Source organism: Rattus rattus, chromosome 15, assembly GCF_011064425.1.
Source record: "Rattus rattus isolate New Zealand chromosome 15, Rrattus_CSIRO_v1, whole genome shotgun sequence".
In the NCBI taxonomy this organism is placed as follows: Eukaryota; Metazoa; Chordata; class Mammalia; order Rodentia; family Muridae; genus Rattus; species Rattus rattus.
In genome coordinates, this window is record NC_046168.1 from 36,707,208 (window position 1) to 36,733,438 (window position 26,231).

The 26,231-nt window shown below is 35.1% G+C and overlaps 1 protein-coding gene across 5 annotated transcripts in view; it reads right to left on the reverse strand.

The window, feature by feature from the left end:
* The window catches only part of Dmxl1 (Dmx like 1), a 153,008-nt gene that overhangs the window by 22,049 nt on the left and 104,728 nt on the right, over window positions 1-26,231 (reverse strand). For 3 of the 5 annotated variants that reach the window (XM_032885664.1, XM_032885662.1, XM_032885660.1), the window contains 8 exons: window positions 23,816-23,994; window positions 21,757-21,842; window positions 20,517-20,718; window positions 19,121-19,238; window positions 15,578-15,640; window positions 7,587-7,673; window positions 5,016-5,137; window positions 4,155-4,296 (listed from right to left, as the gene is read on the reverse strand). In XM_032885664.1, the coding sequence (XP_032741555.1) occupies window positions 4,155-4,296; window positions 5,016-5,137; window positions 7,587-7,673; window positions 15,578-15,640; window positions 19,121-19,238; window positions 20,517-20,718; window positions 21,757-21,842; window positions 23,816-23,994 (999 nt within the window). The remainder of the gene's footprint in view (window positions 1-4,154; window positions 4,297-5,015; window positions 5,138-7,586; window positions 7,674-15,577; window positions 15,641-19,120; window positions 19,239-20,516; window positions 20,719-21,756; window positions 21,843-23,815; window positions 23,995-26,231) is intronic. The other 2 variants (XM_032885663.1, XM_032885661.1) reach the window with 1 other exon arrangement.

Sequence of the window (26,231 nt, forward strand, 5' to 3'; positions counted from 1 at the left end):
ATTATGCTTATACATAAATCACACAAAGACCCAACAAAGAAAGAGAACTTCAGACCAAATTCCTTTTTAAATATTGATGCAAAAATACTCAATAAAATTCATGCAAACTAATTCTAAGAACACACCAAAATGATCATCAATCATGATCAAGTAGGCTTCATCTCAGGGATGCAGGGATGGTTCAATATTCAGGAATCCATCAATGTAATCCTCTATATAAACAAACTCAAAGAAAAAAAACCACATGATCATCTCGTTGGATGCTAAGAAAGCATTTGACAAAATTCAACAACCCTTCAAGTCAAAAGTCTTGGAAAGATCAGGAATTCAAGGCCCATACCTAAATATAGTAAAAGCAATACACAGCAAATCTATAGGCAACATCAAACTAAATGGAGAGAAACTTGAAGCAATCCCACTAAAATCAGGGACTAGACAAGACTGCCCACTCTCTCCCCATCTATTCAATACAGTATTCGAAATCTTAGCCAGAGCAATCAAACAACAAAAGGAGGTCAGAGGAGTACAATTTAAAAGGAAGAAGTCAAAATATCACTATTTGCAGATGATATGATATTATACTTAAGTGACCCCAAAATTTCCACAAGAGAACTACTAAACCTGATAAACATCTTCAGTAAAGGGGCTTGATATAAAATTAACTCAATCAGTAGCCTTCCTCTGCTCAAAAAATAAACAGGCTGAGAAAGAAATTAGGGATATGACACCCTTCAAAAATAATATAAAATACCTTGGTGTACTCTAACCAAGCAAGTGAAATATTTGTATGACAAGAACTTCAAGTCTTTGATGAAAAAAACCAGAAGAAAATCTCAGAAGAGGGAAAAAATCTTCCATGTTCATCGATTGGCAGGATTAATATTATAAAAATGACCATATTGCCAAAAGCAATCTACAGATTCAATGCAATCCCCATTAAATTTCAACTCAATTCTTCATAGAGTTAGAAAGAGCAATTTGCAAACTCATTTGGAATAACAAAAAAATCCAGGATAGCGAAAAGTATCCTCAACAATAAAATCACCATCCCTGACCTCAAGCTGTATTACAGAGCAATAGTGATAAAAACTGTATGGTATTAGGACAGTATCTATTGGCAGGTAGATCAGTGGAATAGAATTGAAGACCCAGAAATGAACCCACACACTTATGGTCACTTGATCTTTGACTAAAACTATCCAGTGGAAAAAAGAAAGCATTTTTAACAAATGATGCTGGTTCAACTGGTGGTCAGCATGTAGAAGAATGCAAATTGACCCATTCTTATTGCCTAGTACAAAGCTGAAGTCCAATGGATCAAGGACCTCCATTTAAAACTAGATACACTCAAACTAATAGAAGAAAGTGGAGAAGAGCCTAAAACACATGGGCACTGGGGAAACTTTCCTAAACAGAACACCAATGGCTTATGCTCTAAGATCAAGAATCAACAAATGGGACTTCATAAAATTGAAAAGATTCTGTAAAGCAAAGGACATTGTCATTAGGACAAAAGGGCAACCAATAGTTTGGGAAAATATCTTTACCAATTCTACATCTGATAGAGGGCTAATATTTAATATATACAAAGAACTCAAGATGTTAAGACTCTAGAGAAACAAATATCCCTATTAAAAATGGGGTACAGCACTAAACAAAGAATTCTCAACTGAGGAATATTGAATGGCTAAGAAGCACCTAAAGAAATGTTCAACATCCTTAGTCATCAGGGAAATGCAAATCAAAACAAACCTGAGATTCTACCTCACACTAGTCAGAATGGTTAAGATCAAAAAACTCAGGTGACAACAGATGCTGGTGAGGATGTGGAGAAAGTGGAACACTCCTTCATTGTCTGGAAATCAGCCTGGAGGTTTATCAGAAAACTGGACATACTACTACCTGAGGACCCAGCTATAACACTCTATATACCCAAAAGATGCTCTAACATATAACAAGGACATATTCTCCACTATGTTCATAGCAGAGTTATTTATAATAGCCAAAAGCTGGAAACAACCCAGATGTTCCTCAACAGAGGAATGGATACAAAAAATGTGGTACATCTACACAATGGAGTACTACTCAGCTATCAAAAACAATGACTTCATAAAATTCATAGGCAAATGGATTGAATGGATATTCAGAAAATATCATCCTGAGTGAGGTAATCCAATCACAGAAAAACACACATAGTATGCACTCACTGTTAAGTGATATTAGCCCAAAAGCTTGAATTACCCAAGATGCAATCCACAGATCACATGAAGCTCAAGAAGGATGACCAAAATGCGGATGGGTTCACTCCTTCTTAAAAGGGGGAACAAAAATATCCATAGGAGGGGATATAGAGGCAAAGTTTAGAGCAGAGACTGAAGGAACAGCCATTCAGAGCCTGCCCCACATGTGTCCCAGAGCCTGCCCCACATGTGGCCCATACATATACAGCCACCAAAACTAGATAAGATGGATGAAGCTAAGAAGTACATACTGACAGGAACCAGATATAGATCTCTCCTGAGAGACACAGCCAGAGCATGTCAAATACAGAGGTGAATGCTAGCAGCAAATCACTGAACTGAGAATGGGACCCCCGTTGGAGGAATTAGAGAAAGGATTAAAGAGCTGAAGGGGCTTGCAACCCCTTCAGAACAACAATGCCAACCAACCAGAGCTCCAAGGAACTAAACCACTACCCAAAGACTAGACATCCAACTGTATATGTAGCAGAGGATGGCCTTGTTGGGCACCAAATGGAAGGAGAAGCCCTTGGTCCTGTCAAGGTTGGACCCCCCAGTGTAGGGGAATGTCAGGGTGGAAAGGCGGGGAGGTTGGGGGGGGGGAACACCATCATAGAAAAAGGGGGATAGGGGCTTATGGATCAGAAACTGGGAAAGGGAATAGCATTTGAAGTGTAAATAAAAAAATATCTAATTAAAAAAATGAAAAAAAAAAAGTTGGATGGGTTCCCAGGGGATATACCACTACATGTTTCTGTGGTTGGTAGTAGTTATTTATCTTCTTATTGCCATAATTCATTTATCTGGATAGAGATCATGACAGAATGTCTTATGGGAACTATGCCAGGATTACAGAAATCTATTCACACATGAAGTTCCACTATAAATTAAAATCTGACTACATCATACAGATTGCATCAATGACTTTATACACTGATAAATTATTTACAGAAATTGAATAACACCCTGGATAGAGAAAATACAAAGTAAATGAAAGCTGAAGTTACTCACCACTGGACAAGTTAACACAAGATTAAAAACACTACATGTTCATCACGCACTCCTGTCAGAATGGCTATCATCAAAAAGGGAAAAAATAGCAACCATTGGCATCAAGGTGGACAGAAAAAGAACCCTTGAACACTGTTGGGGTGACTGTAGATTAATGAAAGAATTTTGATAACATTATAGAAATGTCTTGACATTTAAAAAAAAAAAAAAAAAAAAAAAAGGGTTGAGGTTTAGCTCAGCGGTAGGCGCGCTTGCCTAGGAAGCGCAAGGCCCTGGGTTCGATCCCCAGCTCAAAAAAAAAAAAAAAAAAAAAAAAAAAAGAACCAAAAAAAAAAAAAAAAAAAAAAAAAAAGCTCTTGACTAACATACCCGAAGACCTAGGTTTAACTTCAACGTTGGAAAAAGAAAAACAATACAAAACAAAACAAAACAACTTAAACCTCACTCTTATTATAGGAGCTTCATAGTACACAGTTTATGTATGGCCCATAACTTGATCTGGACCAGTAAGCTTCAAATAATCATTAACTAAAATGTAGTTCTTTCATTTTTAAACAAAGTATATTTTATCTATTTTTGAGATAGGATCTTTCTCTCTAGCTGTGGCTGTCCAAAAACTCACTATGTATGCTAGGCTGTCTTCACAGAGATCTGTCTGCCTCTGTCTCCCAAGTACTGAAATTAGAAAGTGTATGCGGGGACAAAATATGTTTTATAACGTTTTTGTAGTCCTTTCAAATAAGAATACAATTCTTATTTATAACAAAAGTACAATTCTAGCATTTAAGACCTAAATAAAGCCTTTAAAATCACCCTTTATGCATTAACCTAAAGGAGAAAGGATAAAAGTTAACTAAACAGAAAAGAATAAACGCAAACCTAAGTATCTTGAAGCTTACATACCACAGATGCTCCTCTGCCCGTCTGTGTACTTCCAAGCCATGGCATGTTGATTGGAGTGCCAGGGTTGCTGTGCGTATATGGAGTTGAACCCTGGACAGCTGATAAATCATCACGAGCATGTATAACCAAGAAGTCTTCTGATCTACAAAGCAATATCAACTAGAATGAAAAAAAGACCATCAGTTCTTTTTTTTAATATATGAAAATTTAAACACTTTATATTTCCTTTTAAAGTTAGTTTTCTTCGGCTTCAACTAACATCTTTGTATCTGAAAATTTTCCATTTTATTACTCTTTCTCAACTTTAATTTCCCCTTTAAGAACCTACTCTCATCCCTTACCCCCTCCTTAGCAAAGCAGTGCCTACTCAGTCTATAATTAAGAGTGCTACTTTTGAGAACTTATGTGCTTCATTAAGAGGGCACTTATACCTGTCTCTTAAGGAAACTCTTTTTTTTTAAGATCCAATTGATAAGATATAATTGCCCACTTAAACATACAAAGCCTGGTACCATTCATCCCTTAAGAACATTGATAACAACCTGTAAATACACAGAGCGAGATCTTTACGTCAGCCTCCATTGTCCTGCCACGGCTTCTCTCCCTCCTGTCTCTCTTCCTTTTCGTTCCAGTCTCCTCCTCTTCTGTCAAACTTCTCTCCCACCCATCCTTCCTTCTCCTCTAGTGACAGGTCTCCTATCTTGTACCTGCCCCTCACCTGCATTTTACAAATTCAATGGGGAGGTTTTGGTGAAGTCACCTGATTCCTGAGAAAGTGACTAGGCAGCTGATTAAGGAACCTTTTCAAAGTTACAGTTATAGGATATAGTCACTTATATTAAAATACAAGCATTAGAATACCCCTTGGTTTCTGTTTCTGTATCATCATCCACCCAAGTATAGATCTGTGTGGCCAGAATTCCAGAAACATCCAGTTCTTGTACATCATGGCTGGAGGCAATTGCTATGCAATTTCTATTTGCCTGAAAAATAAATCATGTTAACTTTTACATTAAAAAGGTATATGGGCTATGTCTGAAGAAGGTCTCTAAAAACATGAACAAAAGCATTCTTACCAATTAATATTTTAAATTAGCTCTAATAATTACATTTTTATTAAAATAATCCTAAACTTGAACTGAATATATGTGTTTATGTTCTAGGAATTCTAGTACATCTAACACAAAGCTAAATAGAAATGGAAATGGTTGTATCACCTCAATTCCTCTCTCTTCGCTGCTCTTCTCTTACCTTCTAGATGAATTTGTTCTTAACATCTGTACAACTAACAATGCATTCAAGTCCACTGCAGTAGCTCACCCCTGTGGCAGCTCCATGGGAAAACAGATGGGGTCTCTGAACGCAGTGACCATCTCCAGTAATACAACCCACTGAAAGTCCAGTTACTATCTGCCAGCTTCTGTCACTCTGCAGGAGCTGGCAGGAAACAAGTCACTGGTAGACCAAGGAATTAGTGTGAAAAGATTCATCTTGTAGTGGCTGCTTGTGCTTCTAGATACAAACCATCTGACCCTAGTCAGAGAAACTGGATTCTTGTGCTATCAAACAGCTATCAAACTTGTTAGCTTCAATATAAGAAAAAGATCTTGGGACTGGAGAGATGACTCAGTGGTTAAGAGCACTGACTGCTCTTCTAGAGGTCCTGAGTTCAATTCCCAGCAACGACATGGTGGCTCACAGCCATCTGTAATGAGATCTGATGCCCTCTTCTGGTGTGTCTGTAGACGGCTACAGTGTACTCACATATATAAAATAAATTTAAAAAAAAAAAAAGAAAAAAATCTCAGACCATTCACAGTTCTTGATATAGAGAACAATGAAACAAATCTTTCAATCTTTTTTTTTTTTTTTTTTTTTTTTCCCGGAGCTGGGGACCGAACCCAGGGCCTTGCACGTCCTAGGCAAGCGCTCTACCACTGAGCTAAATCCCCAACCCCCAAATCTTTCAATCTTAATGCCATTTAAAAAACATGAAATGTGGGGGAGCTAGAGAGATGGCTCAGAGTTTAAGAGCAGTAGCTGCTCTTCCACAGGTCCTGAGTTCAGTGTTCAGCAACTACAAGGTGGCTTACAACCATCTGTAATAAGATCTGGTGCCCTCTTCTGATGTAGGCAGAATGCTGTATACATAATAAAATCTTAAAACAAAATATGAAAGGTAAAACAGAAAAAGATTATTTGTCAGGTACAAGACATGGAAGAATGTAAAACTATACTATCAAAATGTAGAGAAGAAAGAACATAATCATACGTATACAAATGAGCAACAGATTTTATATCTGTGGATGACTATTTATTCCTAGTTATTCATTTTTTTTTTTTTTTTGAGACAAGGTTTCTCAGTAGCCTTGGCTGTCCTTAAACTCACTCTGTAGAACATACTGATTCTTTAAGGGGAAAGAAGACATTATAGGGTGAGGACAGTAACACACACACAGATATTACAACTTGAGAATTACCTAAGGGACTAACTGCACTTCTGCCTGATCTGAAAGTCCACAATGAAGGATGTTTATGAAGGAGGTAAGACAAAGGATATTGGGAACTATACGAACAGAATGGTTAAAAAACTGGTTAGAGAAAATCGTAAGACAGGTGTAGAATATACAGATGAACAATCTATTGGTAAAAGGATTTCTGAGTTACTGTTGCAAGATATATAACTATATAATACTTTTTGATAGCATGTTTATAATCCAGATACTCAGAATCTGAAGCAACAGTCTTACTTGAAGCAAGGAGTTCCAAGATGGCCTGGCTGGATACTATTGTAAAATTAAAAATAATTATGTGCATACACACAATCTTAAGTATCCTTAAGGCCATGAAAAACCATAATCCTACCCTTTTAAATTAAAAGAGAGAGAGAAAAAAAAAACAAAAACAAAACAAAACAAACAAACAAAAAAAAACCAACAACAGTGAGACCTGATTCAGATAAACTTCACTTTGGACTGTTAAAATTAAGACGACCTCTTCTCTAGGAGCTTACAAATATCTCTAAGGAGGATGTTGCAGATGACTAAAAACTACTGAGAAAACAAACAATTTTTACAGAAATATGCCAAAGAAGGAAGTCTAATATATGAGTTATGTTGTAGAATTATATATAAAAAACTCATACATGGCCCTAGAAAGCCTTTTTGGATTAACTAATATATTATCTTGTATATATTTTGATACTCAAATACCTCTGTGTAGCAATAAACTTGTTTATTATATTTCCCAATAACAAAACTACATTAGTAAACTATATAATAGGTTTACTAAAGACAAGTCTTACTGAGATAGTAATTTAAGGAATGGGAAGTAGATTTGGAAGTAGAGTACTATCATTGAGTGAACTGGTAAGATGTTCTCCAATAAGGAACAGTTACAAGTCACAGAAAAGACACCTATCTATGTACTTACCTTATTAACAGCAAAGGCAGTAATGATATCAGATTCCTTATGAATAATTCTTGCTTTGCCTCCAGGATATCCCAGATCTGACTCTATCTAAATAGAAGAAAGTATAATATTACAATTGCTATTTAATTAACAAGACAAATGAATATAAGCAAATTATTTAGCTCTTTCATAAATTATTTTAAGAAAGTTTTCAAATACATCAACCCCAAAGGTACTACCGTACATGTTAATTATCCCAGAAAAGAATTTAATGAGGGGAACTTTTAAAGGATCAATATATTTTAATAATTGAAGTAAAGATTTTCCAAGTTTTTAAGTAGTATAATTATTTAATAACACATATAAACATTGCAAGGAAGGTCAATAGGTAATTAGTCCAGCTTTACAGATCACAAAGTTTCGTTATTGATATTTTTTAGTATTTTGTTTCTCCTTTTAAACCACTTACTACAAAGGCCTAGTTCTTAAACTAACAACAGTTATGATCTTACCAACTAGTTGTAGGCTATTGACTTCTGATCTAAAATAACTATCCATTTAATAAGGAGAAACTGGAGTCCAGGAAGGGATGGTGACTCACTCAAGGCAGTAATTCATTTGAGCAGTTGGATAAATTCAAGTGAGTTTACATGAGAGCTAAATACTGACATTCTGCGTACCCATGTATGTATGTATAATCCTTTTGAATTAAGAAGCAAATATTGTAACATCAGTATTACCAAAATAGGTAGTTGGAAAGTTCAGGCAATTAAAAGAAACAGTGCTTGATATATTACTTCCTTTTATCTTAACATCCTTACCTTTAATCTTCTAAAATAGATTACTAAAAAATGTTTCAAATCTCATTACGAAATGCAGAAATAATTATTTGGAAATTAGCATACAACAAATTTATTTTACAGAAAATTTAGATGCCTCTTCATTGACTTAAAAAATACTTTAAAAATAGCCCCCAGAACGACTGTTTAGTTGAAAGATACAGAGATTTGTGCAACAACAAAGCCTACATATTCTGATCAAAACAAAATTTATAGTTCCTGGATGTATAAATGTCAAAAACAGTCTATCTAAAATATACCTTGCTTACAAACAAAATAATTTCAGTGTTTGATAAACATTCTGGGTTGAGGGTCTACTTGTAAGGCAATTAAGCATAAGTTCTGGCCCAATTCTGTATTTTTTAAAATAAAAACGGGAATTATTCATTTATCTGTCCGGTATCTAAAGTATACTGGAGGCTGCTCCAGTGGTTTGGGGTTAACAACAAAGTACACACCAAGAGACCACTGCTGGGTCTAAAGAACTGAAGGTATTAGACGAGACATGACAGAGTGTCTGCTGCTAACAGAGAGAAGGAACACACTAGTTCAAATGGAGAGCTTTCTCCAACTTTACCATGGAAAGAAAGCAGGCACAAATGAATTCCAAAACAGCTTTCTCAATATGGGAATACATTCTTATCCGAAACAATGTTTCTCAACAGTATGCTGTTAAGATGGACTGCTTGAGAATCAACCGGAGTAACATTTTAAATATAAACGATCTGAACACCATGTCAAATACATTATTAAATCCCATAAAGGTAAGCAAAGAAATGGAGCCTAGAATCTCATGAGTTTCAGGTACATTTTATGTAAAAATGACTATACAAGTAGGATTTAAGATCTAGAAAACAAGCAGGTTCAGTTTATGGAAAGGCTGTAAACACTAAAATAAGAATCCAGTTGTCACAAGAATGTTTAGAGGCCATTGAATTACTTTGGAAAATCTGTTAGGACCTGAAACAAAGAATATGAGAATGGCTATCAGAAAACAGGTAAGAAGCTATTATGGTTAAAGACTGGATCAGGAGAACAAGTGGTAAGTGGACAGTAGATAATTGTGCTAATGGGTTGTATTCTTTTAGCATGACTAAAGAAAGGCTGATTCTAGTTGTCAAGCCTATAAATGAATAAATGAAGGAACCATTTACACAAAAAGAAAAAGTGAAAGTGTGGCCGTGGTGGGGAGGGATGTATAGCCATTAGTAATGATTTGGAGTTAGTGTGATTTGAATGGTACCAATGCAAAGATAATACTTACTGTAAGATTAATCAAAAATAAAAATAAAAACAGAACTATATTCTCAAGGAAAGATACAGGTTAGAAGTTGTAAGTAAACTGGCTAACACAAGCAAATTTGATGTTATAGAAATTAAGTGAAGCAACAATGTTAGGAAACTGTCAGGGATTGATAGTATCAAAGGATACTGAAAAGAATAAAACTGGAAATGAATTTAGAATACTTCAAAGCCAAATCACAACAAGGGCAACTTCAACTGGGTTAGTGATAATACCTAACCAGACTAGGTCTTGGCATCTAGTGAAGAGAGGGAATCAGAGGAACACTAAAGGAACTGACATGTTGTTTCTTAAAACTGACAGTTTTTGCAAAGCTTCTGTAAGGCAAAGGACTCTGTTGTTAGGACAAAACGACAACCAACAGATTGGGAAAAGATCTTTACCAATCCTACAACAGATAGAGGCCTTATATCCAAAATATACAAAGAACTCAAGAAGTTAGACCGCAGGGAGACAAATAACCCTATTAAAAAATGGGGTTCACAGCTAAACAAAGAATTCACAGCTGAGGAATGCCGAATGGCTGAGAAACACCTAAAGAAATGTTCAACATCTTTAGTCATAAGGGAAATGCAAATCAAAACAACCCTGAGATTCTACCTCACACCAGTCAGAATGGCTAAGATCAAAAACTCAGGTGACAGCAAATGCTGGCGAGGATGCGGAGAAAGAGGAACACTCCTCCATTGTTGGTGGGATTGCAGACTGGTACAACCATTCTGGAAATCAGTCTGGAGGTTCCTCAGAAAATTGGACATTGAACTGCCTGAGGACCCAGCTATACCTCTCTTGGGCATATACCCAAAAGATGCCCCAACATATAACAAAGACAGATGCTCCACTATGTTCATAGCAGCCTTATTTACAATAGCCAGAAGCTGGAAAGAACCCAGATGCCCTTCAACAGAGGAATGGTTACAGAAAATGTGGTACATCTACACAATGGAATATTACTCAGCTATCAAAAACAATGACTTTATGAAATTCATAGGCAAATGGATGGAATTGGAAAATATCATCCTGAGTGAGGTAACCCAATCACAGAAAAACACACATGGTATGCACTCATTGATAAGTGGATATTAGCCCAAATGCTCGAATTACCCTAGATGCACAGAACACATGAAACTCAAGAAGGGTGACCAAAATTCGAATGCTTCACTCCTTCTTTAAAAGAGGAACAAGAATACCCTTGGCAGGGAATAGGGAGGCAAAGTTTAGAACAGAGGCAGAAGGAACACCCATTCAGAGCCTGCCCCACATGTGGCCCATACATATACAGCCACCAAACTAGATAAGATGGATGAAGCAAAGAAGTGCAGGCCAACAGGAACCGGATGTAGATCTCTCCTGAGAGACACACCCAGAATACAGCAAATACATGACAGTGAATGCCATCATTAAACCACTGAACTGAGAATAGGACCCCTGTTAGAAAGGGACTGAAAGAGCTTGAAGGGGCTTGAGACCCATATGAACAGCAATGCCAACCAACCAGAGCTTCCAGGGACTAAGCCACATGGACTGACCCTGGGCTCCAACCTCATAGGTAGCAATGAGTAGCCTACTAAGAGCACCAGTGGAAGGGTAAGCCCTTGGTCCTGCCAAGACTGAACCCCCAGTGAATGTGATTGTTGTGGGGAGGGCGGTAATGGGGGGAGGATGGGGAAGGGAACACATATAGAGAAAGGGAGGGGGAGGGGTTAGGGGGATGTTGGCCTGGAAACCGGGAAGGGGAATAACAATCGAAATGTAAATAAGAAATACTCAAGTTAGCTTAAGAAGGAAGACCAAAGTGTGGATGCTTCAGACCTTAGAAGTGGAACTAAATATTCACAGGAGGAAATATAGAGACAACATGTGGAGCAGAGACTGAAGGAAAGGTCATCCAGAAACTATCCCACGTGGCAGTGCATCCCATATTCCTAACCTAGACAATACTGTGGATGCCAAGAAGTGCATGCTGACTGGACCTCGATATAGCTGTCTGCTGAGAGGCTCTGCAAGAGCCTTACAAATACAGAGGCAGATGCTCGCAGCCAACCACTGAACAGGGTCCCCAATGGAGGAGTTAGAGAAAGGATTGAAGTAGTTGAAGGGATTTGCAACCCCATATGAAGAACACAACATCAACCAACCAGACTCCCTCTTCTGAGCTCCCAGGGACTAAACCACCATCCCAAGAGAACATGGGGACAGATCTATGGCTCCACCCACATATGTAGCAGAGGATATCCTTGTCCAGCATTAATGTGAGGATAGCACTTGGTACTGTCAAGGCTCAATGCCCCAGTTTAGGGGAAGGTCAGGTCAGGGAGATGTGAGGGAGTTGGTGGGTGGCTGAGGAAGCACCCTCATAGAAGCAGAGTGTGGGGCGTGGGATAGCAGGTTTCTGGAGGGGAAACTGGGAAATGGGATAATACTTAAAATGTAAATAAAAATGCAGTTTTATATATATATATATAAAAAGAAATACTCAAGTTAATAAAGATTAAAAAAAGAAATGTAAGTAAAGAAATATATCTAATAAAAAATTAAAAAAAAACCCAACAGTTTTCTCATGTTTCTCAGTTTACAATATAAAACTGGAGAAATAGCAATTTCATGGAAAAACAAGTGCTTAATAGAAATTAAATTCACAATAAACTATAACGATTGGTAAAATTTAACAGCCGACTATTTCATTGGTTAGAATGAAAGGTAAGTGAGATCTTAAACACTGCTAGTAAAAATATACAACGGTATAATCACCCAGCGAAATATTTGGACAATTTCCTAAAGAGTTAAAAGATATACCAAGGTTATAGGTACAGTTCAATGATAGAATACTTGGCTAGTACATGAGAGACCCTTGCATCATTATCTAGTACTACAAAAGTCTATATCTGTCATGTAAATCAGCTATCTACTCCTAGGCATTTATACAGGAGAAATAAAAGCCTATATATAATATAGTCCCTTATGCATGAAATTTAAAGCAGCCTTATTTGAAATGGCTCCAAAATACAATCAAATCATTACGTACAAAGATGAATAAATTATGATCCAATCACACACTATAATAAGTATCAACAATTAGAAGTAATCAACTATTGAAACATATGACATGGAGGAATCTCAAAATGATTATGCTAAATAAAAGACACAGATCTGAGAAGTTGAGGCAGACAGACTGTCCTGAGTGTGAGGCCACCATAATGAGCTCCTGCCCAGCCGAGGTTTTCAGAATGAGATTCTAAATTAAATAGGACAGCAAAAATATATAGGCTTCACCTACATAGATTTCCTGAAAATAAAAATTAAGTTGCGGGCTGGAGAGATGGCTCAGTGTTAAGAGCACTGACTGCTCTTCCAGTCCTGAGTTCAAGAGGTGGCACAACCATCTGAATAGAATCTGATGCCCTCTTCTTGAAGACAGCTACAGTCCTTATATATGGTAAAAAATCTTTAAAAAATTAAGACATTTTGGGGCTACTTGAAAGAAAAATGACAGAGATGAGAGAAGGGAAGAAGAAGATTACAATATGAGGGTTGATGATTATACCAATCATCTTGATGGTGGTGATGGTTAAACTAAGCAAGCTACATAATTTAAATATGTGCAGTTAAGTTCATAAAATGATTTTTTTTTAATTTTTAAAGGCAGCATTTGAAGTTCCCTTATAACATTTTCATGTGTGTGTTACTCTTCTTTGTTCTAATTCATCTCCCTCTCATACTACCCTCTCCACTCCTGATCCTCTTCTGCTGGTGTCTTTCCTCTACATGTCACAGATATTCCCACTATCCTTTCTTATCTAACTACTTCTTTACATTGAAGCATTTCAGCCTAGACAAAAGCAGAGAAACGCTTGAGATTTTCAAGAAACTAACGAAACTTAGAAGACTTAGGAAGCTCATGAAATATTCAAGGCCTAAGAAACTTAAGAGTTACAAGAAAGTTCACAAGGTCCTCTTCCAAGTTTTAATAGTAGTAAAGAATTCCTAGGCCAAAGAAGGCCATCAGTGAGGATAGTAAATTGGGCAGGGAGCCGCAGAGATGCATGTTTTGTGAGTATCACTCATTTGAGAAGCACTTTTTTCAGCTATGTAGTTGCTTTTGAATCACATATGCTCATTCAAATAACCTTAATAAACTCATAGTTTTGCCAATGCAGACCTGGGTGGACCTATTTCTCTGGTCTGTTACGGTATCCTTTCTGGGGTGAAAGAGGTTTATTCAATCACATAAACATCATCTTTGCCCCCTTTTCTCATTTAAGATATTTGTCTGCCCTCTCATAGTCCCCCTCTTTTGTGACCTAACAAACACACACACATACACACACACACACACACACACACACAGGCTCACATAAAAAAAACATGATATTTGTCTAAGTCTGGCTTGATTTCTAGTTCCTTCCATTTTGTACATGTATCACAGAAACCTAGGCTGGCTCCATTTCATATGTATTGTGAAGAGTGTGGAAATAAACAAGGATGAGCTCGTATTTCTGTGGGGTGTTGACTTAAGAGTCCTTAGGGAAGCACCCAGAAGTGGAATATCTGGGTAGGTGAAGTCTATTTTTAGTTTTTCTGGGGGAAACTCCATATTATTTCCATAGTGGACGTGCCAGTTTATACCCCCATCAGCCATATGTAGGTCTCCTCTCTGCCCACACTGTTGCCAGCATTTGTTATATAAAGAATATAAATAAATATAAACAATAGCTTTATATTCTTGATGGTTATGCTGACTGTGGTCAGATAGAATCACAAAGTACCTTTAATTTGCAATCTCATGTCAGATAAAATATAAGACACTTTCTGAAATTTTTGTGTCATTTTCATATTTTCCTAAAGATGTTTTCTAAAATGTATAGCAGAATTTGCTTGAAAATATTGGCTGAAACAGCTATGAGGCCAATCATGCAATAACCGTATTTTGGCAGCACAGATAAGTCTTTAGAAATATGTCAAGAAAACAAGTATTTTATCTAAAGTATCAAAATAAAAATATTTGAAAAAAATTCCCAATGCTAGAGACATTATTTAGTATCATTATCTAAGCAAGAAAAGTGTTACCTAAATAAATTTTGAATCATATTCTTTCAAAATACAAATCATTAGAAAATTTAAAGTATGCAAATACTTACTTTACCAGTTTTAGATATACTAAACACTTGATATCAAATCAATCTTTTATTAGTTGCATTGAATTAGTCTATTTCATAAATTCCTTTGGAAAACCATAAGAATTAGTGTCCTTAAAAAAATTCTTTTGAGAAAAATTTCCCCCTGAAATTACTGATGCATGGTTGTCCTACAATTTCTGAGTCTGAGTAGGATGGATGAGTTAAAAATCAACATAAGAGTCATACCTGAATGTTGTAGGAGTTATTTATGATTGCACAAATTCTTATCTTCTCTGCTTTAATTTTAAGAACTTAGGTACTTAAAATGCACAAGGCATTTGTGTTATATACTATTCTTCAGAGTAAAATAAATACTATACAATAGTAATTGCTTTATTTTTCAAATAAGAGAGAAGTGTGACTTTCAAGTACTCACAAACACAGGACAATGCTACTGGACTTTATATACCTCTGATGTAATTACATTTCCAAAACTTCAGAGGTATTTATTCAGGAAAATCTGTAGCCAACACAGGGAACATTCAACTCTGTTGAAAACTGCATTCTTTTAGTTAACAAAAGAGAGCTAATCTTTATGATTGCAACATTTAAGTTGATAAGATAAAACAGTAAGTTGAGGGGATGAATCTCATTCCATTGGAAACCAAGTCCAGTTGAAAATCAAAATGCAAATCTCTTCTTGTTCTGATTAAGAATGCAATTTTTAATTTCAGTTGAATGACATTAATGTACCTTATTGATGTTTGGCTCCTCCATCATAGAATTTTTGATAGTTTCACTGCTGTCCTCTAATGACTTCATTAAGAAAGAATAATCACATGTCAAAGAGTAAAGATGAGATGTAACAGGCAAAACACTGAGGTATTTTTTAAACTTATATTTGTAACCAAATTACTAAAATAGAATATGGAAATAATATCTTCTAAAATTTCATATGTTAAAAAAGAAATATATGCTGGAGAATGTATGGTTAGAGAGTAAGAAATCGTGAAGGCTCAAAATTCCTTATCTAACACTATACATTTTATTTCACTGAACATTTTTCTTACTCATTTGTTTTATAATGTTGACATTAAAACATTTTATCTAAGGTACTTTATACATGTAAATTCAGAGTTTATGGGGTCAACTAAAAATCGAAGTCAATCTATTGTCTTAAACGCTACTGTATTACTTCCACGACATGTAATTCCTCCAGAAAATATCCTTAATAGAAAATTCCAATTTCTACCTTTCAGATTCTCCTATTCATGTTGCCAGGCACAGTTGATAACTTGCTTAGAGGCATACAGCCTCACTTAAAGGCGACATTAGTACTGGTTAAAAAAAAGTTCAGTCAGGAATTTTTAAGTTCTCAGAAAATAAATATAACTGATAAAGAGCAAAGATGTTAATTGTTAAATCCAACTTTTGTTGGGAATAGCTTCAATAGCTTACCTCAAATCATGTGTAATTAATATCTAAAAATAAACACAACCACTTTGGAAGAAATTTTAGTTAAGAACTAAAAGAATGTTCAATAAACTACATTACACTGGAAAAGAAAAGCTCTAAGATACATAAGAATTTTAAGATATGATAAAGAAATGAAGTCAGATAAAATGGTAAAATTTCATTTTCAATCACATAAAGGAATAAAAAAAATAGCGGCACCAAAATACAGAACATGCTATTTATCAGTCTTCTGAGTACTAAATTCACAATGACTTTAATGATCATTTTAATATAAATAATATACAACAGGCAATTTTATGAATACCGAAAACAGGCAACTTAACTGCTAGCAAGGATTAATTCATTTTCTATCAACTGTATAAATTTAAGACTTATTTAGCTCTATCCAACCTATGTTTTTTTATTGTTTTCCATATTTCATTAAAACCTCTTTAGGAATATCATGGTCAGCAATAAAACTACAAGGGAAAAACAAATTCTTACTGCCAAGCCCAGAATGGGAAGTGAGTACAAATCTACTACATCCCATAAAACCAAGGTCTTTTTCCTTTTGTTTTTTCATAAAAGGGGGATCTTTCAAGACCTCATTTTCTCCTTAGCCCAGACTTGACAAAGAATTCATGTGTGTAGCAGAGAATGAGAGAATGGGAGACAGTGGAGACAACCTGGGTCAGGGTCCTTGACCTGCTTATCTCTCCTTCCATCCTTTCACTCCTTCTCCACCCTAGAAAAGGTCTAGCTAGCCTGCTTCACAGGTAAATTTGTTAGTTTTTGTACCAGGCTTCCTATAAATTACAAAATAGTGAAAGGTGGCATGGAAAGAACACTAGCCACCCCTGCTTCCAGTTAGCCAACTGTAAATAAATTCATTTTCCTTCACGAAACAAACACCACGACAAATTTCTCAAAACTTTGAATGACTGGGCTAGTGTTTAAGTTATTTATTCTAAAAACATTGCAAAGAACTTAAACAGTTGCCTTGTAGATTAACAAACTTCAGAAAAATGCTTAGCTTACTGCTATTACAAAAGCTGTTATTTAAAACTTGCGTTCATGCTTTTGATTAAAAAAACTGCAATAAAAGCAGTTTTTAATTTTTCAGAAGGTATCATGAAGCTTCAAACAAAGCTATGATTAAAACTCTGTTCCATAATCCTCCCTCTGACACAGAATACAGAATGACTACTTAGTTGTGGGCTCAATACAACATGAAAATGCATAACATTTGTTACAAATTTTAAAATGTCAATATTGTATTAAACATTAAACCAAATGTTAACTCTACACCCATAACAAAAAATAGATTAAAATGTGCAAGTCTACTTATTAACTGCTATTCTTCTATAATATGGCAGAGTTGTACCACTCTGTTTCACTATGCTAAGTCACCAAGACAATCCAGTGGGCATATGCATGTTAAAAGGCACACTACCGAAAAAGCAACAAGCTGAGTGAATATGTAAGACCTAGGACAATGTAGCAGTATCCTTATAGACTATATAAGAAAGCCATAAATTATAATTCATTTTAGAAAAATATATTTTAAAAAAAATACCCCTCTACCAAACAGTTTAATCAGTCATACAGTCTTGTCTAAGCGTATTCACTGTTAACTGTATTGTTCCATTTTCTTGAACTGTTTTAGTGACAATTCACATACTAAATATATAGCAACATTTCCACAGGTATATTAATAAGTAAACAGCATTCATGCCTGCCTAGACTTTAATATGCCATCAAAGTATTCACTTTTAAATTCCAAATTAGCAAAAGTGCTATGTATTCTTTTCTGTGGCATGGTCACAGCAAATAGTAACAACGTATCCATCCAGTTGTTTATCACAATTTGTTACTATGGGAGAGGAACATGATGTAATTACATTTATAATTTCAAAAAAATATTCAAATAAACAACTCAGTACTTAAAATGCTATTACATATGAAAGTTTCCTTTTTGCAATGTTTGATGATATATTATATATATATTTTTTGCTTGTCTATTTTATCTTTCCAGAAAAATGGCTTTGGTCTTTCTTCCCACGTCAAAACCAGTACAAAGTTTATTTTCAGACTAATTACTTATTACTCAGAACATGGCCCAGAGACCATCTGTCATTTATTAATTAACTTTGTTAATTACTCCAAAGGAATAACTAGCTGAATATAACTATGTCTACTATTTAGGTTCACCTAGTAATTATGAGCTGCAAAACATTTTGTATGAAGAAAGGAAAAATGATGTTCATTTCAACACAGATGGTAAGATCTTGTTATCAATATAGTTTTAGTAGCACTGAACTAAATAACCCCCTCAAAAAAAAAAAGAAAAAAGAAAACCCAACCGATTGTAATGATATTTTCAAGATATAATCACATTATTCCAGTTTAATTATAAGCTACTTTAGTTTTGCAAAATTTCTTTTATTGATATATAATTCACAAAAAGAAAAAATATTCATATTCAAAATGTTTCCAGTAGGTAAATCAGTTTCAACTAACTCTAAGATAGACTTCTCTTAACTATTATCATATGAAAACCATAGGAAATATCTCTTAAGATTCTGGTCATAAAATGTAAAACATGACACACAAGAATCAGACTCTGATTTCAATATCTACTTCAGAGAAAAAAAAGCTCCAAGACCATGATGCAAAAATATTGTTCCTTCCCTTTTTAACATACTTTTCTAAACATTAATTAAAGTTTATGATATCACATGGATTTTCAAAAAAGATCTGCAAAGTTCAATTTTTTTTTTTTTTGGTTAAGAATACTATGAAGCTTTAGTATAAAATAGTAAAGTTTTAACATATACAAACCTCATTTAGACATCGTTTCTTTGTGAATATATTTCTGATAAAAGTTTCTTGAATTTCTTCCTGCTTTACCAAGTACTGCCAAAGCCTCTTCACAGACAGTGCGAGATGATTTTTGGATCTATATATAGGTACAGTACATTAATTATTTACCTCAAAAATTTCTGATTAACTTCACAATTCCTTACAACTATTTGAGTGTTTATTAGAATAAATTGGCTAGGATCACACCCCATGACCTAGGAAAGTAGCCAAAAAGCTTTTTCATAAAGGATCGTATAACTGATACTTTAGGATTAGTGGACAGTATGGTTCCTATTAATTTTTCATTATGGTGGGAAAGCAGTGTCTCAAATATGGTAGGACTGGAACTCACTATGTAGACCAGGATGACCTCCAACTCACAAAGACTCACTTATTTTATGTCTGCCTCATTAGTGTATGCACTACCATGCTTGACTAAAAGTTAGTATTTTTTAAGTGATGATATGACATCCAAAATGTTTTAAGTTTTAGAACATTCTAGATTCTGCACTAGAGATACTTATTCAAGCATTTACTGACACTATAAAGATTACTCTATGTTTTATCCTAATACGAAAATGTTATTTATAGCTATGAGCTAATAAAATTTTACTGACAAAAACAGGAAGAGGGCTGAATTTGGTTAGAGGGGTAGGTCATAATTTGTTGAGCCTTGAACTAAGGACAAAGAATTTAAAAAAAAAAGTTGTGCTTCATAGAAGACACCTAGAATCAGAGCGATTGAGTGCTTGCTTGCTTGTTTGTTTTTAAAAAAATGGGTCTTTTATGGATGCAGTAAATCTATAACTTTCATGTTCCTGGCCAAAAGTGCGTCTGCAAGAACGAAAATGATGACACTAAATACACTGTTAAGTAAACATTTATTAGGGAAACATTTTCTAGATAAAACAAGTATTATATAAACTTACCTATAGGTCAATTGTTTTCTTTTCGTGGATAGTAAAACAGCTGCTGAATAGCTATTATTCTGTTGCAGAATAGGAGTTAAAAACAGTACACTCCTCAAGCTGTATCTACTAGTCTGTCCCATATTTTCAAAAACTCAAATTTACCAGCTCATAGCCAAGCCTCTTTTGTTACATATTCTGTGTGGTTGCTTTCACTCTGCAATGCCAAAAAGCCTAGAATACTTACTATCAGGACCTTTAACAGATATGGTTGACAACCTTTGAGAATCACAAGTATATACCAAAGACACTAACATATTCCTAGAACAAAATGTTAAGCATGGGCTATAAATATTTTTTTTCTCTAAATACTACCCAAGGACAGCCTGATTCTCCAAAACTATGATTTTTTCTTTTTGCCAAAACAGTAACAGCAACGACAAAACAATATCCATGGTGAAACCTACTTGAAAGGAGTGTTTGTAGGTTCTAGTAAAGCTTTGTGACGGAGTATTGCAGGGCCTGCAGACACATTCTCTTCAGAAGTGTGACTTGAAATATAGTTTTGAGGTGGTCCACCATGAATTTCAAGTCGCCGGAGAAGAACTTGTTCCCAGCACTGAAGAGTTTTTAGAACCGCATGACAAAGAGGTGAACTAACTGGTAGTTCTAAAAAACAAAAACATAATTGATAAATGGTTACAATCTACAGTAAAATGCCTCTGAGAAAGCAAGGGATATTAATAAAATTTTAACAGATTATGTGGACACAGAAACTGGTATTTTGGATATAAAATGTCATAAAACTATGACTATTTCAACATTATTACTTAGGAATTTAATTTCATATGAAAATGTTTTTGAAGATTATGAAAATGTTTATGGAAGAAAAATCAAGTGCTTTAATCTTTGAAACAAGACATTATCATTTGGCAATTTTGCTTAAAATGAAAATAATGAGCAAAGTTATATAATCCTTACCATGAAATGAAGCACTAATTTAACTATTTTTGTTTATCTACCAACATCTACTAATGGTCTTGATTTATAATTCTGAAAATTACCTGATTTATTACAATAGGGTAAGTCCTTCCTCTATTATTCCAATGCAGTCACAACATTTTTATCATTAAACTGATATTTTAGTTATGAAAAACCTCAGTTCATGGCTGAAGCATCTTGCATCAGAGCACATTCCTTTATTTTCTGTACAACCATCTCCTACTGTGGAACTCATCACTGTTTTTGAAGGTTTGTAGGTTTAGTATTAAGTCCCAGGTAGAGATATAGTCTCAAGATAATAATATCAGGTTTAGAACCTCTGATTTCGCAAACATTTCCCTCCTCAGCAGGTATGCGAAGAACATTTAAAAATATTTTATACCAGAAAGAAGTGAATTCTTTACTACAGGAACTCATTTATGCTTTTTATTTATTTATAATACACATAAAGAATAACAGTTGGGGGCTAGAGAGATGGCTCAGAGGTTAAGAGCACTGTCTGCTCTTCCAGAGGTCCTGAGTTCAATTCCCAGCAACCACATGGTGGCTCACAACCACCTATAATCAGGTCTGGTGCCCTCTTCTGGCCTGTAGTTGCATACATGCAGGCAGAAAGCTGTATGATGTATACATAATAAATAAATAAATGTTTAAAAAAAAAAAAGAATAACAGTTGGCATTGAGTCATGCTAAGATGTTTATTACCTGCAAGATCATGACCTGCAAAGGGATAGAAAGTCTTCAAATTGTTGAGCACCAACTGGACCATAGCCAATCTCATCAATGACCAACTAAAAATAAAAAATTTCCCCATTAAAGATTTACATGAGATCTAGAAATGATACCATCCTTTAACACAACAATTTTCTAACAGGAATTAGTTCAATGATATACATCTGTAAAACTTAAATAATACATACATATAACTAATAATTCATGTCAGCATTATCCAAAACAGTGAAAATAACCTAAACACCAGTCAGAATAACGACAGTTTTGAAGGATGGAATTTTAAGGTAACTATAAAAATGAAGAACTAATACTGGTAACACTACAGTGTGTAATAGTAATTGAACAGCAAGCTTCAGGGCATCATATATGATTGTGCTGTCGTCTATGTAAGAAATAAGTACCTTATTTCTGTAATCAGAAGGACATAGGGACTAGTAAAAAATGGCCATCTTTACAGTGCCAGAGAAAACTGAGCAGAAACAAGAAATATGAGGCGCAGTTCAACTAAACATTATTTCTCCATCTTTAATTTGGAGTAGATCATGTTTATGACTTATGGTACTAGCTTTAAATTTTCAAATGTGCAAAATGCACACACTGTAAAGTTTAGCAGTTTAGCATGTTCAACAACGGCATGCTCACACTGTTTTGGAACCATCGCCCCCATCATTCTCCACAAGTTTTCATGGGGGAACAAAACTGTTAAAACAACACAAAACAAACAAACAAACAAAAAACCCAACTATACACTTTTCACTTCTCTCTCAATTTCTATGAATTTGACTATTTTAATGCATTTTATAAAGTAGAATCATACACTATTTTACTTTTCTTTGTATAATGTCCTCAAAATTCATCTGTGTTGTAGCATAAATCAGAATTCTCTTGCTTTGTAAAATAATTTTCTAATTATGTACATAACACATTTTGCTTATTCAGTCACCCTCTCAGACACTTGAATTGCTTTGATCCACTGGCCTCTAAGCTGCTGTCAATTAAATGTACAATCACATGTTCGAGCTTTTATTTTCAATTCTTTTGGTATATATACAAAAGTAGAACTACCATTTTATACAGTAGTATAAAAGTTTTAAAGAAGCCACATTACCGTTTTCCAAAGTGGCTGCACCATTTTACAGTCTGACCAAAAGAACACAAAGGCTCTAATTTCTTTCCATATTGGTCAATACTGTCATTTAGTTATTTTTGTAGTACCTACCTAAATGGGTGTAAGACATCATCCTTCCCACTGCGGTTTTCATTAACCTTTCCCTAATAAGCAGAGTATTTTCCCAGTGTTTATCAGTCATGTGTATGTCTTCCTTAAAGAAATCCCTATCTATTCAAGTCTTTTGGCCACCTTCCCCGGCCCTTCCATTTTTCCAATCATGAGGATTAAGCCCAGGGCTTTACCATCTAAGACAAGTGCTGTGCAGCAGAGCTCCAGCTCCAGTCCAGTCCAGCTTTTACATACGTTCCTTTTTAAACTTGGCTTCTGAGTCATACATATGTTTATAATTCAAGAGGAAAAAAAGGCACTAGTAAGCAAAACTCTCTTAATTTTGTTCAATAAAGATTTACTGGTCCAGAACTCTGCTTATTTCTTTTCAAACCACTGTTAACTCATCATTAATATGCCACGTCTTAAGCCAGTGAACCATTCAAAATGCTTTTGAGTATAGTGAATACTTAAAAGATTTTTATAATCACAGAAGTTTTTTAAAGATATCTTCTAGAACTAGAAATCTACTAAACAGGCATTTGATGTTTACAGTTAAAGTCTTAAGATTTATCTTATGGGTCCAAATCAGAACATAACAGGAAAGGATTTGTACAACTTGCTACAAATTATAATGATTTACCAAGAGATAATCAAAAGTTAATTGAAAATATATTGCTGAAGAAAAGAATTTGACAATCTCAATTAAAAAGTGTGTAATAAATCAGTGAGCTATTCCATATGCTACTTTAAAAATATTTATATAAACCAAAGTGATTTTCTAAAAGAAGCTTAAAACACAATATTCAGTACCTGAATGAATTTGAATTTGAATGCTCATGGAGTTGGAGATCAGAAGGCAAAGTATAATCATCGTTGTTGTCGTCATCATCATCATCATCATCATCATCATCATCATCATCATCATCATCACTTTCTAGACTCTCCTCAGAATCATACTCTGCTCTACTTTGGGAAGGCGGTAGAAAAGGCTGAAGGAAAAATTATATACACTATCATCCACATATCTGATGTGATGCATTCAAACATATAATTCATCATCCCATTTGTGGACATTTCACTGTAAGAAAAGTACCTATTATTTACCACAGTATATCTTTGATATAATTTTATTTATTCACTCAATAAACAAAAAAAATTCTTCAGAATGTGCCCCAAAAGTCTACTTAGATAGATCTAATCCACCCTGCATTCCTCTGTCAAGATCTTCCTAAGCAGCTCAGGTTAGTCTTTGACTTGTGATCTACCTACTTCAACCTCTCAAGTGCTGGGAAACACAGGCGTCTACCAGAATAAATTGGCTTGATAAACCAGTGTTTAGAAGACTTACAGCCAATGGTATCATAAGAGCTTTACATTTTTAAGGGTAAAGACAGGCAAGTAACTAAAAAAATTAAGTAAAATTTATATCTTGTGTTACAAAGAAAAAAGTAAAGATGGAGAAAAGTAAAAGCTGACAGACCATAGAAGGCCTCTTCGGCAAATTGGCATTTAAATGAAACCTAAAGGAGAAAAAGCTACCAGCCAAAAAATAATATAATGGGGTTAATAAAGTCTGACTCAACAATAATCCCATAATATAGAGAAAACAATTCTCCAAAACTGAATATCAAATAAAGACAGAGAGGAAGAGAGAAAATTTCCTAAATTATCTGAAGCATGAAGCTTAACAGGCCAGTTGGAGTGGGAGCATCAGAGATTAGGTCAAAGTCAATTACTATAAGGTAGTTTAGAAAATATCCAAAAGTTGAAAATGTGAGGGATTTAACAACATAAAAAAGCAGAAGACATAGCCCCTATTCAGTAGAGTAGTACAGGACTGATCATTGAACAGAAATTCTAAAAACAATGTTAATAACTAGGAAGAAAATAAAAACGTTACGTGACCTTTAAAAGTATTTGTCAAAACAAATGGTTAAAGCAGCTGAGAATGCACTATGCTACATTAACACACTGTAAGCATTAACCAATCACAGAAGTAAAATATGTAACCTTATCCATTCACTGAGATCCATAACTGAAATATTAACTGTGAAATTAAAGGCTTCTTATGAAATGTGTTCTTTTGGCTTAAAAACATTTTGCTTGTGTGTCTGTGTGGGTATGCATGTGTGGAGGCAAGGTCACTGCTGGGTGCCTTAATCATTGTCTTCCACCTTAATTTTTTTTTCTTTTTCTTTTTTCTTTTTTTCAGAGCTGGGGACCGAACTCAGGGCCTTGTGCTTGCTAGGCAAGCGCTCTACCACTGAGCTAAATCCCCAACCCCCCACCTTAATTTTTGAGACAGATTCCCTCACTGAATCTAGAGCTCATGATTTCAGCTATACTGGCTCACTAATAAGACCCCGGGAGCTGCTATCCCAGGTTATCGAGTTATATATGTGCATTGCTTATATGCCTGGCTTTTAGGTAGGGTAGATTAAGGAATCCACATTATTGTCATTGCATAGCTCTGAAGAACAAGAGGATTCTTCCATCACATGTTTTGTTTCCTTTTCTAACTCTTTTAAAAGAAAGATTTTTATTTTATATGTATGGTGGTTAGGCTCCTTTAGGCTCATAAATTTGAATGTTTAGACAGGATTAGGAGGTGTGGCCTTGTAGTAAATGTGTCCCTGGGTATGGGCTTTGAGGTTTCAAATGCCCAATTCTGGCCCAGTGGCTCTGTCTTCTGTTGCCAAAGATGTGAATACAGAACTCTCTGTTCCTTGCACCATGCTGCCTTGCTCCCTGCCATGGACAGTAGACTAAACCTCTGAACTGTAAGCAAGACACCAATTAAGTGTTTTCTTTTATAAGAGTTGGTGTCATGGTGATTCTTCACAGGAATAGAACACTGACTAAGATAATGTGTACATGTATATAAATATATGTGGATGTGCTACATATATGCACGTGCCTCCAGAGGCCAGAAGAAAGTGCTGGATTCCCAGGAGTTAACAGGTGGTAAACTCTCTGACATGAATGCTGGGAATTAAACTTAGGTTTAGTTTTGAGTTTCTACTGCTGTGAAGAAACACCATGACCATGGTAACTCTTATGACGGAAAACATTTAAGGCTTATTGTTATCAAGGCAGGAAGCATGTTTGCAGGCAGGTATGGTGCTGCGGCCAAGAGTGGTAGATGAGAGTTTTACATCTGGATCCACAGGAAGCAGGAAGAGTCACTGGACCTGGCTTGAGCTTAAACCTAAAAGTCCACCCAGTG